Here is a 16,461-nt window from a genome sequence, read left to right on the forward strand (position 1 = left end):
TTGATCAAGCGGCTGCAGCACAGAAGTACAGTTCGGTGGAAAAAAAACCAAGCGCACGTTTCCCAGTTCCACGTTCTCGCCATGATGGGCACTGCAATTGTCCAAACACAGGCAGACCGATCTGCCTGCCTTCCGCATGTCTGCATCGAAGGCCTCGAGCCAGCTGCCAAATAGGGACCGGGTCATCCATGCCTTCAGGTTCGCGGTGTACTGTACGGGCAGCCGACGATTTCCTTTGAAGCAGCGGGGCTTCTTACTTCTGTCGATTACAAGTAGTGGCCGTTTATTTGTGCCGTCCATGTTGGTGCACAACAAAATTGTTACACGCCACATGCTGCGTTTCCCTCCGCGGCATTTCTGGCCTTTTAAGTCCAGGGTCTTTGATGGCAGCATCTCGTAGAATAAGGCCGTCTCATCTGCGTTGTAAATGTCCGAGGGCTTGTACTGGTCCAATACTTTTTTGTTGGTCAGCAGCCACGACGTCGTTGTCAAAGGGTCGACGGCTGCTGCCTCCCCGGAAATGACTTTGGCCACTATGTCGTGGCGGCCTTTGAAACGGCTCAACCAGCCAGGGCTAGCCTTAAAATCAGCGTGCCCGAGAATGCATGCGAAGTCCAGCGCTTCCTGCTGGAGAACTCTGCCAGACAGTGGCACTTTGTTGGCACGCTGTTCACAAAACTATGCAAACACCGCCTTGTCAATGTCTCGAAAAGCCGCAGCACTCACCGTTTTGTTTTTCGCACTCACACCATTTCCGAGCGCGCCGAGAATGGAGGCCTTGTTTTTCAGAATCGTCGATATCGAACTGCACGCAATTCCAAATTCTTCGGCGATATCCATTTTCTTCCTGCCCATTTCAGCTTGGGCAATAATTGCAGCCTTATCCTGCAGTGTCATAAATTTCCTCTTTTTGGCTGGAGGCGGCATCTTAGCAGGATGTCAAAGCAAATCGTCCGATTGGCACAGAGACACACAATTGACGCACTCTAGCACGAACGACACTGAGCACACGACCATGTGCGGCGGTACACAAAGCCCACTAATACTAAAGCGTCATCCGGGTTATCAGAACCTTCACGTGTAGTAGATGTCGATTTGGCTGCCACGCACGCAGGCGTTTCGCTCCGCATTTAGCACAAGCTGTAATGGCACACAGGATTAAATAAAATGTGCTCACTGCGAGATCGCCTACGGTTCTTGTCTTTTTTTATTTGTATCATTTAAATGCTAATTGCATTTTTGGCCCAGACACTGCGCAGTCATCCGTTGCGACGGGCGAACGACCACCATCATCATCATCGCTGTCGTCTGTCACGAGAGGTGGTGCGAGGCTTTTTTTATTGTAAACAATGATGGCGGCGGCCACGCAAGTGTGCTGTGGCGGTAGTTAATGCAATTTAAGCGCACAATGATTGCATTTGAGCAGTTTCCGGACACAACTAGTGTTACATGAGTAGATTATTTGCGGACTGTCGTTTCAGAAAATTTCGTTGATGAGGGATTGCTATAGAAAAAAGTTTCGTTGTCGCGAGATAGGAAATGCATCGACTCCTATGGCTGTTCGCCGGGGTCCGAAAATATTTCGTTGCGCTGAGAATTTTGTTCCCTCGGGATTTCGTTACCGCGGGTTTCGACTGTATACTGGTATTGGCAGAAAGTATGAAATCAATTTCACTTTTTTGTTTCACCATTAGGGCTTTTTCAGGTCCATTTTCTGTCGCTACGCTTCTTGAAAAAGGTGTTCATTATTCTTAGCTTATTCCTTTCTGCAAATTCTACCGGCATCGCTCAACTAGCTTTCCTAGAATCGACGCTGTGGTTGCCAATTGCTTGTTCACCCACCTGCTTTCCCCCCACTTTTGCACTGAAGTTGCCCATTACTACAGTATACTGAGTTTGCACTTTTCTCATCGCCAACTCAACATCGTCATAAAACTGATCTACTTCATCATCATCATGAGTGGAAGTTGGAGTATAGGTTTGTACTACCTTTAATCTATACCTCTTTAGATTGATTACAACTACAGCTATCCTCTCATTAATGCTGTAGAATTCGTCAATGTTGCCCACTATATCCTTATGGATTAGAAATCCTACCCTGTATTGCTTCTTATCCAGGAAACCTCTATAGCAGAGGACATCTCCGTTATTCAGCAATGTATAAGCCTCACAAGTTCTTCTAACCTCACCAAGGCCGATGATATCCCAAACAATGTCTGATAGTTCCTCAAAGAGTCCTGCTAAGCTAGCCTCACTCGACAGAGTTCGGCAATTAAAGGTTGACAGGGTCAGTTTCCACTGGCGGCCTGCCCGGACCCGGAGATTCTTAGCACCCTCTGCTGCGTTACAGGTCTGATCGCCACCTTGGTCAGGTGCTCCAAAGCTGCTGGGGACTGAGGGCCATGGTTTAATTGTAGGAATCATTCAGGAGGTAGTGGCCGAATACTGCACCAGAGAGGCCAATTCCTGTTCTGATAAGTTAAGATCGGTAAGTTAAGATAAGTTAGCGCTCGTCCCATGTTCCTGCTTTGTCCTGTTGTCGGTTTTTGCACTATGTATCCCAGTTTACGATTGAACTACCAACACGCCCAAACTTCTTCCCTGCTGGTGAGGGAATGTCTTTGTTGGAGCGTTGAACAACGATAAAGAGAGCAGAGTGATTCATGATGATGGACCCCAAGTAAACATATCGTTCCTATCCTTTGTTGCGCCCAACCTTTGTTTGCCACACGTCTGCAGAAATGCCTCGGTCATAACTAGCCTGCTTCCAAGTGAATCCACTGGAGCAATAAACTTTGTTGTGCTTGTTATTCAGCACAGTGTTGTCGTGTTTTTGCTTGTCCTGGTGCCACCAAATCTGGCTATATAAGGTGAGCAATAGGGAGTGGGCTGTCACGCCTAAGCCTTACGCACGAAGTTGGCTTGAGAGAACCTCCACCTACAAGTTGCATGTAGCTGTCCATGCAGCAGAGCATAGATACTGCAGCTGCCGCGAGCTACCGTGATGAGTGCACTCGCTGAAGACAAGCTCTGATTGCGAGCGCTAAGATCTGATGAACAGGTCCTCTGCTTCCCAAGCTGCACGCCCTCGACTCGTGCTGCCATCATGACAGACATCTTTTCAACGCGAGTCCGGCGTGCAGCATCCATTGCTCAGCCGATGTGCACGCTGTTGGCGTACTTGCCCAACTGAAGATGAACTTTCTTCGACCCTCAAATATTGTGTGATAGTCGTAGAGATCACACAGATAAGTGCAAAAAGAAATGTTCTAGTGCTACTCATGTTACTTGGTGTGAGAATAGCCGCATGTAGATATCTAGTGCATTGCAGCACAGCACGGGGATGGATGACAGCATCAACACAATCTTAACCCACTGAGGGTCAATTTTTTTTCGCCAGATGCGATCTCCCAAGGTCGAATTTTCTTATTGCAGATTTAAAATCTTCAGACTGACTTGAACGAAAAAACCAGTCAAAAACACAAAGGACAAGAGGAGAAGTTCACACCACAACGACTGGACTATCAACTGAGGTTTATTAGAATCTGTGTAGTCCCAGCAAGGCCAGCAGAGCATGTGCAACTGCATCATCACTAATCACATACCATGAAAAGACAAGAAACGTTTCTATCGGGACCGACTTAGAAATTCAAATTCTTTTTCATGTAAGCGCACCGAGGTTGTACTAATGCAGTCATCACCTAATAAACTGATGTAGTACGCTTCCAAGATTTCTCGCTCTTCTTTGCCCTTGCCCCTACCAAGAATCGTCACATTGCTAAACAAAGGATAACAACCACACTCATTGCAATGGCGAGGCAAGTTTGCACCGTTATCTGACCCCAGGGAGGAGTGGTGCTCACGCAGGCGGTCATTAATACATTGACCGGTTTGGCCTATGTAAAATCTTTCGCACGTGAGAGGGAACTTATAAACAACCCCTGCAGCACATGCCGTGAAACGGTTTTCATGCTGCGTTGTGCAAACATGGTTCCTTTCCCTGCTTCCTTTCCCTGTTTATAAGTTCCCGCTCACATGCGAAAGATTTTACATAGGCCAAACTGTTCGATGTATTAATGACCGCCTGCGTGAGCACCACTCCTCCCTGGGGTCAGATAACGGTGCAAACTTGCCTCGCCATTGCAATGAGTGTGGTTGTTATCCTTTGTTTAGCAATGTGACGATTCTTGGTAGGGGCAAGGGCAAAGAAGAGCGAGAAATCTTGGAAGCGTACTACATCAGTTTATTAGGTGATGACTGCATTAGTACAACCTCGGTGCGCTTACATGAAAAAGAATTTGAATTTCTAAGTCGGTCCCGATAGAAACGTTTCTTGTCTTTTCATGGTATGTGATTAGTGATGATGCAGTTGTGCATGCTCTGCTGGCCTTGCTGGGACTACACAGATTCTAATAAACCTCAGTTGATAGTCCAGTCGTTGTGGTGTGAACTTCTCCTCTTGTCCTTTGTGTTTTTGACTGGTTTTTTCGTTCAAGTATGTACCAACTGGCCCAGATTTCAACCCTTCTTCAGACTGACCTATTTCTAAAAAAATTTTCCATAATTTTCTTTACCGTTACCATAAAGTGACACAAAATATTTTTGTTAAGTAAACATGCATTGTTTATTCATGAATACAGATGGGCTTGCATAAATACTTATAATAAAAATTAAAAGTTAGATGCACTGAAATAGATATATATCCCAATTTGGCACTTCAGCAGTAGTCTGCATTGGAGGAATCATTGCTCGACTTCCTTGCAGCTGAGCAACCGGCACATACGCCCATAGTGTACTCGAACCGTGTATGTGAGTGCATGGACGAAAACTCGATGGTTGTGCATCTGTCAGAAAAACCAAACACACTGGCAACGAGGCGCAATCAGCTTTTGCGAGTCTCGAGAAAAGAAGCGCCGGCATGGCAGCATCATTTGTACAGTAAAACCTTGTTAGTTAATTCAACCTTCGTCAATTCAGAAAATCGGATTATGTGGATTCATCCTTTGGTCCTGCCAGGCGTATGCATTACTTAATGGAATCAAACTCTCATTAATCTAAACGTACTTGGCTGCACATCGGTTAATTCGGATAACTCTCAGAGCGTGGAGCACCGTAAAAGACTGAAAAACGGCTGTAGCATTCAATCGAAACGAAGCGGCAGATTCCACATCGTCGTAGTCATCAGCAGTAATTGTACGTGAATGCTAGCAATGGCAAAACACTTTATGCCTATTAGTGCCTTCATAGCCTTCATTCATGCGCTTACTGCTGTACATAACACCGCATTGGCTGCGTGTCTTCATAACTGCGTAGTCGTCATCCATGATTGCGTCAATAGTGACCCTGGTTTAGTATGCGGCGGTTGCAGCAAACAATAGTTTTATTTTTAATCGATGGCCACGTACCATCAGAACTGAATGGTCACCATCCATGATAGTATCGATAGAGACCGCATTTTCATTCAGAGTGTATGTGGCAAACAGATGCGCAGGCAATGTCATAAACATGGCTGAAGCTGTCACGGATGAAGAGCGGTGGTTACATAATGATGGACAGAAGATCCGTTGACAACGAGCTCAGTGGCAAATAAATTATTGGGATGTGTGCATCGTAGTGAAATGTGTGTCTCGGATAAAAAATGCGTGTAGTGGCCACACTGCGAAGGAAGTCGCAAGGCCTACACCTCTGAGAGCTCTAATCCGTCACGAGATGATGAGAATTGCAGCTTTCGCACTGCTTTTGTGCAAAATAGAAACAGGATTTGCTGATTCATTCAGTAAATAAATGAGTGTTCATGCAGTATGCATTTATTTACTGTTTTCTTGACACCCTCGGTAATTCGTCATTCAGTTAATTCAGACATTTTTTTCGTTCCCATGAAATTCAAATTAAACAGGTTTTACTGTATATAGCGGCATTATTTGTATATACCAGTGAATAGATGTAATCGTATCCCTGTGAGCAATAAAAGACTGAGCATGTAGCAGTGACCCACTCACCATATGTGGTGAATAACATTATACAGTGAACTCTCGTTCAGATGAACTTGGCCAAGCTGAATTCTGGCATATAAGGAACAACACGAGAACATTTGTTTGGCTTCCCATAGACTCAATGCAAAAAAATCCGCTTAAGACGAACCACCTCAGACGTGCTCTTCGGTTAGCATGGCGATTAGAGATATACTTATTTTTAGATCAAAATCAATTAAAATACAAAGGCTTGTTCAGTTTTTCAAGCTGATTTCAAAAGTGCAATTATTATTTTATAGGTCAAGTAATTATAGAGGTAATTAAAAGTACACCACTATTATATGCGGAGACAATAGGTAAAAAAAAACCTGGACAGAAAGCTATATTGAATCCATGAGTGGACAGGTGAATTGTTTAAAGAGTGATATGCTGCAAGCAGTTTTCAAATCCAACAATAATTAATGATTTAGCAGTTCATGAAAGTCCATTGTTTACACCATGGCTACTAGGTCACAAGAACAAAACGGAAAAAAAAGAATTATAGGAAAATTAAAAACAAGCACCTGCTTGCAGCACTTCAAGCTCTATGCATTTAGCTTTATATATATAAAAAAAATTACAGCTCTAGCTGTTCTAGATCTGGAGACATTGTTGCCACAAACAAGCAGGGTGAATGAAAAGCTCAATTTGAGAAAATTGCAAGAACACACACAACTTCATTTATTCAGGAATATCATGGAATACCGGCCATAACAGGCTAGTATGCCCCTGGCACATAGTCAGCTTGGGAACTGTTCCCTGCGTGGTGCTTTTTCAAGGCTCGATTCATGTTTTCTACAGATCCATGCTTTTGAGCTGAAGCCTTCATTCGCCGCTGGTCTTTCTCATTCATGCAGTCATTGCTTACTCTGCTGGGGTTGAGGCTCAGCTCTTCGAGTATAGACGCCGATGCTTTGAAGTTGCCTGCATTAAACTTCAGCACTGCCTCCGCCCCAGCTGCCTCCACAGTGAAGAGAGAGGCATGGCGCTCCTTTGGTGCAAAAGACCAGATCACTGAGTGGAAGCTCTCGTTGCTGTTTTGGGTCTTTCCCCGTGGGCATCTTTGAAGCAGTTTTTCATCCCTCAAGTGCTCGTATATGGGGAGTAAGGCCTGGCAAACATGAGGAGGCAAGTTGCGAGGATGTTTCGGTGCAAGCTCGCACCTGGTCTGTGCAGCATTTTGACGACACTAAAGGTTACCAGAAAGTCAAGTTAAAGTGGTAGAGCAATGTTCTAGAACGTCTAAGGCGTCAATATAATCGCGAACAGAGCTTTAGTAACCGAAAAATTGAGCTAAATGCATGACACGATTTGAGACCCCCCAGTGACATTCGGGTACTAGCCCGATGACGAAAGCACTCCTCATAATTTAAGTTACTAATACTCAACTACTCGTATTAAAATTATCATTTCATTAGATTATAAGACGGAAGAAAATGCTACTTGTCTACGTCTATTCGATTCTAAGAAAAAATAAAATTGTGACGTTACCCTTCAGTAGTATGGGTGGTCGAAAGGTTTCGTTTGCGCTCGACTCCGCGCCGCGCACGCTTTCGAGTTTCAGTAGTTTCGTTATCACGTCGTGCTGTGCGGGTTCTGCTGACTCGCGAAACTTTCATTTTGAACAAGCAGTGAGAATGCCACGTCCTTGTGATGTCGTGGGAAGCCCTCGTTGCTTTCCCGCTCCGGAGAGCTGGTGTCGAGGCCGCCGTCGTAGTACGCAACGACGCCGGCAGTGCGAGCCCTCAGCAGCAGGTCGCGCTCGTCAGTGCTCAAATCACCGAAGTTGAGCCCAGCATCGCGAGCCAATCTGTCGTTGTCAAGGTCCATTGCGACGAGCGTCGAAGTTTGCGTCATAGAATAAAGTACCAGCTTATGATCGCGCGTTTCTCCTTCCACTAGACACCATACTCCCGCTTTCGCTCTGCTGTTGGCTCTGTCTTGGCTCTGTTACTGGCCGCGCGTTTGCGTTTTGCGCAGAAAAGCTGTAGCGCCGTCTGCGGATGCCGTTCTACTCACCGATGGCGCAACGTCACTATGAGACCATGATGTCATTACTCCTCGATCGGAGGGCGGGCGATTTGAACTGCGCTAGAGGTACGCGGACGCTTCAGAACGCATTTTCTCTTAAAATAAGTCTCTCCTTGACACGGAACAACTGTTTAGAGGTTTTTGGGATGGTATTTCAACAGTCTACGTTCACTTGATAGTAACCTTTAGTGTCCCTTTTTGACGGCACCAGGAGTTGGGGCCTGTTCGGAAAAGTGTATAGTTTGCAACAGTGTCGTTGGAGGTGATGTGATGGTACGTAGCCATTATTGCCTTGTGCATGCCATCCACATCTCCTTTGTGCATTTTCAGCGCCCACCCGTACTATGTGCTCAGCCTTGTGATAAGGTCTGCTGTCAGTCGACCCTTTCCGCAAAGGCTCTGAAAGCCAGGTGCTTTGTGCTTCGTTACAAGGTTGCGCAAAGTTGTGCCCATGCGCTTTTGCACATGATTTACGCAATCCTCCTTGTAAATCTCTATGTATCCATGCACCTTTTTCTCTTGCAAGGCAAGGTATGTGCGACTGTCCCCATCACTGAGCATAGTGGTGCAGTGAAGGTTGTGTTGTTCAAGAGACCTTGTTAAAAGAATAAGAGCGGCCTCCACTTCCATTTCTCCTGACTTCTTGTCAGTGTTCTTCTGGCACTGTGACTGGTGACTGGCCTTCCAATCTTCGAAGGAAGCATTATCTTCTTTGGGGCTCCGCTCGCATGCAGCGCAGAAATTGCCCAAGACAACATAGTTAAATCGCAAAACTAGTGAACTGTTCAATAACAATGCCGATGCTGATGTGCAAGGAATGTCCGCGGGTCCTCCATGATCCATCGTACGACACCGCGATTTTTCCGAGATTGCTAAGGCACAACTCAGTGTAAAGATCGCGAACCGACCGCGCACACTCGCTTGCCAGGTTGCGGGCCGCGCGATCGGCTGCGGGTGCCAGCTTTCCCTCGATGTGGCTTTGCCCTGTCTTCGTGTGGAGTCCACAAAGGCTTATGTTCATCATTGAGAACACATCATTCAGGGCTGTTTGGCGATTTCCAGTTGCCTTCATAGCGCAAGCGGCGAGAACATTCACAGCAAACGGGTTCACTTTTTGTGCACCGCGCACGCGCGGCGAGCTCCACTTTGACGACACACTGCAGTTCAGGCACATAACAAGCAACTTGACTGCAAGTCCGTATTCATGCTCCTTTATGACTATATTTAAGCCCCCACTACATATGCTGCAACTGGCCACCGCAAGCATAGTGTTCACTGCATCTAAACTGACAGTGGTAAACACAGTCCCGTCAACAGGGCGCGCCTCGTTATCGGTGCTATCACCTAGCAAATCTTGCTTCCTCTCCGTCGCGAGAGTTGATGAGAGGCGCTGCAGACTTTCCTGCGTTTTCCTTTGGCCCTTTTCCAATTCTGCGGGCTGCAGAAACTTCGTGTTGTGACGCACGCTACCTTCAGTACCTCTGGCAGGCGAAGAGGGCGAAGGGCTTGTTAGGCCTAGGCCTACATCGGAGTTATCAGCAATCGGATCGGCGATAGCGCCGGCGGGCGCCACGATTTCGACGCTTTGTTGGGTTGCGGAGCGCTTCTTGCGGTTCTCAATCAATGTACGTTGCACCTTTCTTCCACCAAACTTGTTCTTTGTGTGAAATTTTCTTCCCAAACGGGCCAGCGTGCAGCAGACACTGATGCTAGGGCAATATGGCAGATGGCACACGGATGATTGAAGTGAGGAGCAGATGATGAGAAATGAATTCCGCCAATCGTATGGTGCCCTCAAGTCACAGGCGCTCAACAATGAATAAGAGAGCATGCTGGGACCCTTCTTTGGCCCGGTAACTGAAGGAATCCAATGGCTGCATAGAGCCTGCGTTGGCAGGGAATTGAAGAAAAAAGACCACTCTTTGAAACGAGACCAAGATGTCTGCGCTACGATGCGTGAAACGGCAGCTGCGTTTCGCAGGAGAAGTGCTGTTTTAGTATTAATTTCGGCTCACATTTTGCTAGTATCAATGAAATAAAGCAATGCTGCGGCTAAAATACTGATTGAATAGTTTAGAAATTCACTCTGGTTGTGTAAAAAAGGCTGTAGATTTCAGAAACACCATTTTCAAAAAGTCAGTTTTTTCGCTATTCTTTCGTCCCAAAGACCTGTGTCTTCCCTTAAGACAAAGATTCGGAGTGACCGCCACCTTTACCGATCCTGGAGGCTAGAGTGCCTCGATGCGCTGCGCCCAGGGGTGCACATATCAAGGCACCCTACTGAAGGCCTGCGGTGCAGATTGCCCGTGGACAGAGGCAAATACAAGAGAAGGAAACAAAAGGAGACAGTGACATATCACTTCGTGAATGCAGGTGACGTGCAAGCGTACGGGTGCTAAAGCACATGCGAAGCTGTCGGCCCTCGGTTCACCTAAACTGTCTCCATCACAGATTGTATTCGAGACAGGGCTCGCACGGCCGAGTCATACACAGCAGCTGCTAGAGTAGAACATCCCCTTGTAAACATTCCCTTACTAAATTGACAAGCATGGTGTTAGCGTGCACATGTAAACCTGAACACGTTACACTCAATGACCACGGACGTTTGCTTTCAAAACGCTGGCTTGAGGAATCACGGCAGCAGCAGCGAGCAAAGTGACCTTCGTGCTGTCTATTGTTTCAACACAAACTGAGCGTTGAGAACACAGCGCACGCAAAGCTATGACCTATTGGCCCACCTAGATTGTGCCCCCAAAGCAGATTGTGTGCAAGATAAGGCGTGTGCACTATGACCCCCCCAAACCCTCCTGGCCTTCTTTGCGCATGCGAGATTGAGCTGCCATCGTTGGCTCACTGTCCCATGCTTTCACTCACACACACAGCGTATGACGCGTGAGGGCGATGTTATCATGAGACGAACACAGTACTCCCGTATCGCAAACGAAACCTGCAGCAATTTCCAGAGGAGGTCAAGACAGTGCGCTTCCGCCTACCTTCCTCCTCTGCAACGCTTCACCTCGTTTCTTCTTTTCCACTTCGCTCAAAGTCACCTAGAGTTTCCTCTAGATTGCATTGCTTTGCCGCGCACTCAGCACTCTCCTTGGTACTTTCACTAGCCCGGAGCCTGTACCGATGACCTGTGAGGCGGCAGACCTGTGAGGCTTTAACTCCCCAGTGAACTTTTTCAGCAGCCCAAAGGCACAGAAGGATTTTTAAGGTAATTAGGTGAGTTGACATCGTTTGTGGCTGCTCGCAGATTTGCACAGAAGTGAAAAAAATCCATCACGGACTGGATGAAACCAAGTAAAAGTACCACTTGAAAACAGTTTTCTAACATGTTCAGTAAATAAATGCTTTTTAAGTCATTTTTCACCTGTTGTGAGTCTACTTCACATACCATTTTGAAGTAAGATATTTGGATGATGTTGCGAATTATCTTCTGATAAGACAAACAGATTTTTGTGGCCCCTTCGAGTTCGTCTTAAAAAAGTCTACTGTATATGGTTTTTTCCTCATAGCCCTAATGCATAAGTTGATACTCTGAAGCCGACTTATCATTATAACCAATATATTGTTTATATGGTATCGTTACAAGTGGACTGCACTGTACGTAGTTTTTGGACACATGGGCACGAAATGTGCCAACTGGCGCGATGTTGCAGCAGAAAGTGAAGGATTTTGTGTGCATCCTGGGCCATGAGGACTTCAATGTTACCAATGGCTGGCTGCAAGGATTTAAGAACCAAAGCCGAGTCTTTGGGAAAATCATTAGCGGTGAGTCTGCCTCTGCCAACAATGATGCTCCTGCATTGTGGGTTGCCGAGAAGCTGCTTGGCGTTTTCAGCCGCTATGAGGCGGCTGACGTCTACAACGTTGATGAGACTGCTCTGTTTTATCAGATGTTGCCAAATCACATGCTGGCGCTTAAAGGAGAATACTGCCGCGGTGGCAAGCAAAGCAAACTCTGTGTGATGGTTTTGCTTTGTCCCAACAGCAATGGCAACGACAAACAAATCCCATTAATTAATGGGAAAAGTGCCCAGCCTAGATGCTTCAAGGGAATAAAGTGAATGCCAGTTAAATATGTGGCCAATTCTAAAGCGTGGATGTCCTGGGCGATCTTTTCTGACTGGTTGAAAGAGTTCAACGAAGACATCAAGCGATGAGGTCGCCAAATCTGCTTGGTGCTCGACAATTGCTCCACGCACCACGTCGACGGCCTTCAGCTATCAAACATTGAGTTAACATATTTTCCTCCCAATTGCACATCCCTGATACAGCCATTGGACAAAGGAATTATCAGCAGCCTGAAATGCTGCTACCACCGTCGGGTGATAGATAAGATCCTTCTGGACATCCGTTTTGAACGGCAGACAAAGATAAAAATAGATGTTTGAAACCCAGAAGGTTTCAAATTGTTACGCCAAGGCCCAAATAAAGGTTTTTCAAGCTGGAATCTACAACAAGAGGGGCCTGAAAACCTGCCTGATGTCACCGAAGCGTAGGATGCGCTACGTGTGAATGGTGGAAAGCCCAATGATGTCAAACTTGGTGTACTTTTGTATGCTGACGATGGCAGTGTGTGCACTGAAGAAATGTCAGATGTGGTGCTTGTTGAAATCATGCACGATCGCGGTGACGAGGAAGGTGCACCAGAGGCAGATCCGCTGTTTGCTACGCCTGTCGTGAGAGAGGTGATGGTTGCGTAGGACGTCTTGTATCGTTCCTTTGGTGCACAGGATGATGAAGCCACATTGCATGATTTAGCTTCTTTGGAGTGCTGCTTGATGTCATCAATCATGCAGAAGAAACCAGCTAAAATCACACAGTTTTTTTTCTCCTCAATAAATGTTTGAGAGGTGAGCTCACCTGAAGTGAAATCCATCTCATCTTGGTTTTGTTTTTGCATGATACTTCCTGGTTTTCATGTGAAACTGCATGTAATGAAAACCTGTATATAACAAAATACATTGCAGACTTTCTTCAATTTCGTTACATCCAGGTTTAACTGTATAGAGTATTTTTTTTTTTCAAGTACACATCGTTTCAAGCTAATTTTTACCTGGCAGGTACGTCATGAAATGTAGATTACAAAAATACCAGAATTGAAAAATTGATTTATTTTAGTGATCTTTTTCATCTCTTAAGGGCTGTGTGCCCCTCAAGTATAGGAGATTACAGTGGCTTTGTTTGTTGTACAAGCAGTGTTTTTCAGTTTTCTTTCTATAGCTTGATCATTATTTAGAACAATGTGGAACTTAAATAATAAACAGTGCTGTGATATTGTGCTTACTTGAAGCTGCTGTCATTGTTCACGAAAGGGGTGAAGAACTGTTCAAGCCGTCATTTTAATGGCTTTTCCCTCCACCTCCTGTTACAATGTATACTGAGACCAAGCAAATAAGTAGAATATCGGTGATGCGAATTTTCTACAATCCCGATTCAGGTACATTAGCTTACAATGTACCGAATTCCGAATGTTGCGAACCACTTTTTGCGCCACAGCGGATGAAACGAACAACTGAGACATCATGCGACCCTCGGCATAACAGACAAGGAGGCCTCGGCGATGTAGTGGCACACACTGGCTGTTGTCAGGCCAGCAGGCTGATGCGCTGGTTGGATTCCTGTTGCCAGGGTTCTGCTTTGCTTTGTGCAGTATCATGCATCTTGTCGGCCGTTATCAAACGCCTTGTAACTTTATCAGAAGCCGGCAATTACAGGTGACCCAGCCTTGCCGCGTCAGCAAGATCAGTGGCATTCACTTCCATGGGGAGCCTTTATCTCTGTACACTACACCTTCTGTCATCTTCGACACCTGATGACAATTTGAAACTTTTCTGCCTTATCACCCATCAGATCACACGATACGAAGTAGCTTCCCTGCCACAAAGAAAAGTAAATACATTTGCTTATCTTGCGCAAATCATGTCCTTATCATCATCATGCAGCAATTAGGACATAGCAATGAAAGAAACTCTATAAAACCAGGCAGATCTTCAAATGTCGGCCTCGAAACACATGAAGTACGAGGAGTACATGGAGGAAACGAGCACATCAGTGATTTAATTTCACAAAAGCCAATAGGAGTGCTGAGCCCCATGACTGCAGTAATGAATCACAGCACTAGTTTTCCCTTGTTGCACTCGCTTTTGTTTCTTTCATTTCTGGACGGAGAAGTAAAGTTCTGCAGCTATCTGAATCTCTGATCTCTCGTGTTTACACCGATACCAAGATGGCGGAGCTGAGTCCGGAGAAAGCTGCGCTTGCATGATCAGTGGTGTGATAGCACCTCTTGAAGCCCAATTTCCTACCAAATTTCAAAAACAACGCACTAAAAAAGTGCAATTTTATCAAATTTTGCTGCGTATTTCTTATGTAATACCCTGAAAGGGGTCCTTAAGGGACAATAAATGATACATGATGATAAAATATTTTATCATATGATAATGGAAGGTCTAAAGATTGTGAAAAAAGTACGAAATAAAAAATGTTGAGCAAATTGCCCATTCCATTGCTGTGTCCCTTCTTAATTTCCAGATTTTGTTACATTCTTGGGTGATACGAATTTTGGGTAATATGAATTTTTGTGCAGTGCCAAATAATTTGTATAATTGAGATTCTCGTAAACCAAGCAATCAATCAATTTCACAATACTGATGCAGCATAATATCAGGGGCTATATTTTATAAATATAATTCTATATTCTTATTCTATAATTATCGTCATTCCCGCCATGTACTTCCTTGTGAGGCAATAATAAAAAAATTGGAGGACGCTCAAGCTTCGCCTTCAAGAGTGGAACACGATGGCGTTATCGCATCCCGTTCGCACCGCCTACTCAAACGCGCTACGCTAGCCAAACGTCACGATCGGCAGAGATAGCTGGGCCTCGACGCGCCATGAAGGCGGACGCGGTCATGGGGCGAGTGGCGCGCCACGTGTCGGGGCAGCGCCGTACATTGTGAGGAGGGAGTCTTCTGTGTTTGCCGCAAGATGGCTCTGCGTGTGTGCAGAGCGCAGAAGAAATTTAGCGGAAACGTACTTCGCTACTCGTGAAACTGTGACTTCTGTAAGTTACGTGGTCATAATTACCGATATACACTGCAGTATAACTTTTTACGGCACGTTTCTAAGGCAACACCGCATTCACTAGAGGCGATTTTGTCCCGATTTGAAGGAACGAACTCGTGGCTGAGTGGTAGCGTCTCCATCTCACACTCCGGAGACCCTGGTTCGATTCCCACCAGCACATCTTGCAGATGTTTTTTATTTATAAAGTGCCTTCTGGGATTTATCGCTCACGGCTAATGCCGCTGACGCCAACACCGACGCCGACGACACCGGCTTTTCTGCAACACGAGCTCCTAAACGCTGTCGTGGTAAATTATTTTAAGAGGAAACCGCCTGCACCACCAGTGGACAGGCAAAGACTATAGCTGGCAGTCACTCCTCACCGCAGCAAGCTCCTCTTGGTTGTACTTGTTGTAGGGGTGGCGTTCAAGGTAGGCCAGATGTGCGGCCTCATCTGTGACATTAGCGCTTCCTTTGCGGCCAGACTGCTGGGCCTCAGTTGGATTGTGCAAGGCGTCGTAGTGCTGCATCACCAGCATCTCCTGCTTAATGAGCTCCTCCGCCTTCTGCAGGTCCGTGAGCGGAGGCTCCGTGTGGGCAGGCCGGAGCACCGACGCATTTACGTCCAGGGGCCGGGGAAGGCTGCGCTGCACCGCCTGGGACTGCAGCTTCCGCTCGGCTTCCACTGTGCAAGTGCCAAAGCCAGCATTTTCATCGCTGTGCAAGAAGAACTTGCCGGATCTCATGGTGCTGAACCAGTTAACATCCTTAAGGAAGAGGATATCAGCATAAACCCATCACAAGTTTTTTTTTTCTGTACCCAAAAATGTGTGACAATAAGATTCTGAGCCATTATTTTTAAACCCACACGATTTAACAAACATTTGAGCTCTGAAAGGGCAAAAATCTTGTCTTACACAATGCATGAAGTAGACTTGCTCGCAAATTAAATAAAGCAGTGGTGGCTCAGCAGAGGGCTACCATGCTACACACAGTTGATAAGCTAAGCCAAAATGATGGATAGAATCAATGAAGGGTGCTTTGGAGTGTATTTGTGCCTAACATCCTTGTTGCATGAGCCCATGTATGAACAGGTTTAGTAGAGACGTGGTCAAAAGTTCTGTTAAGACTATGCTCTACAAGTGTCACATGGCCCCGTAACCACTACTATCATGCTTCGTCTTTTTGCAAGCTGCACAGACTTTAGATGTCATTGTCAATGCTGTCTGCGCTTCGTCCCCTGGTTAAGAACTTGATAACACAGGGCAACTGCTAATCAGCAACCAAGGTTTCCATTGGCAAGCTCAACAGCACGTGGCAACAATGTATTGCTATGTCGCTTGAT

At 45.9% G+C, this 16,461-nt stretch overlaps 1 protein-coding gene across 1 annotated transcript in view; it reads right to left on the bottom strand.

Annotated features, from left to right (window-relative positions):
- Cdc5 (cell division cycle protein 21) overlaps nt 1-16,461 on the bottom strand; it is a 198,326-nt gene that overhangs the window by 49,854 nt on the left and 132,011 nt on the right. Inside the window, exon 10 of the mRNA XM_070539319.1 lies at nt 15,500-15,801. Within this exon, the coding sequence (XP_070395420.1) occupies nt 15,500-15,801 (302 nt within the window). The remainder of the gene's footprint in view (nt 1-15,499; nt 15,802-16,461) is intronic.

The sequence above is a fragment of the Dermacentor albipictus genome, chromosome 5 (assembly GCF_038994185.2).
Source record: "Dermacentor albipictus isolate Rhodes 1998 colony chromosome 5, USDA_Dalb.pri_finalv2, whole genome shotgun sequence".
NCBI lineage: Eukaryota > Metazoa > Arthropoda > Arachnida > Ixodida > Ixodidae > Dermacentor > Dermacentor albipictus.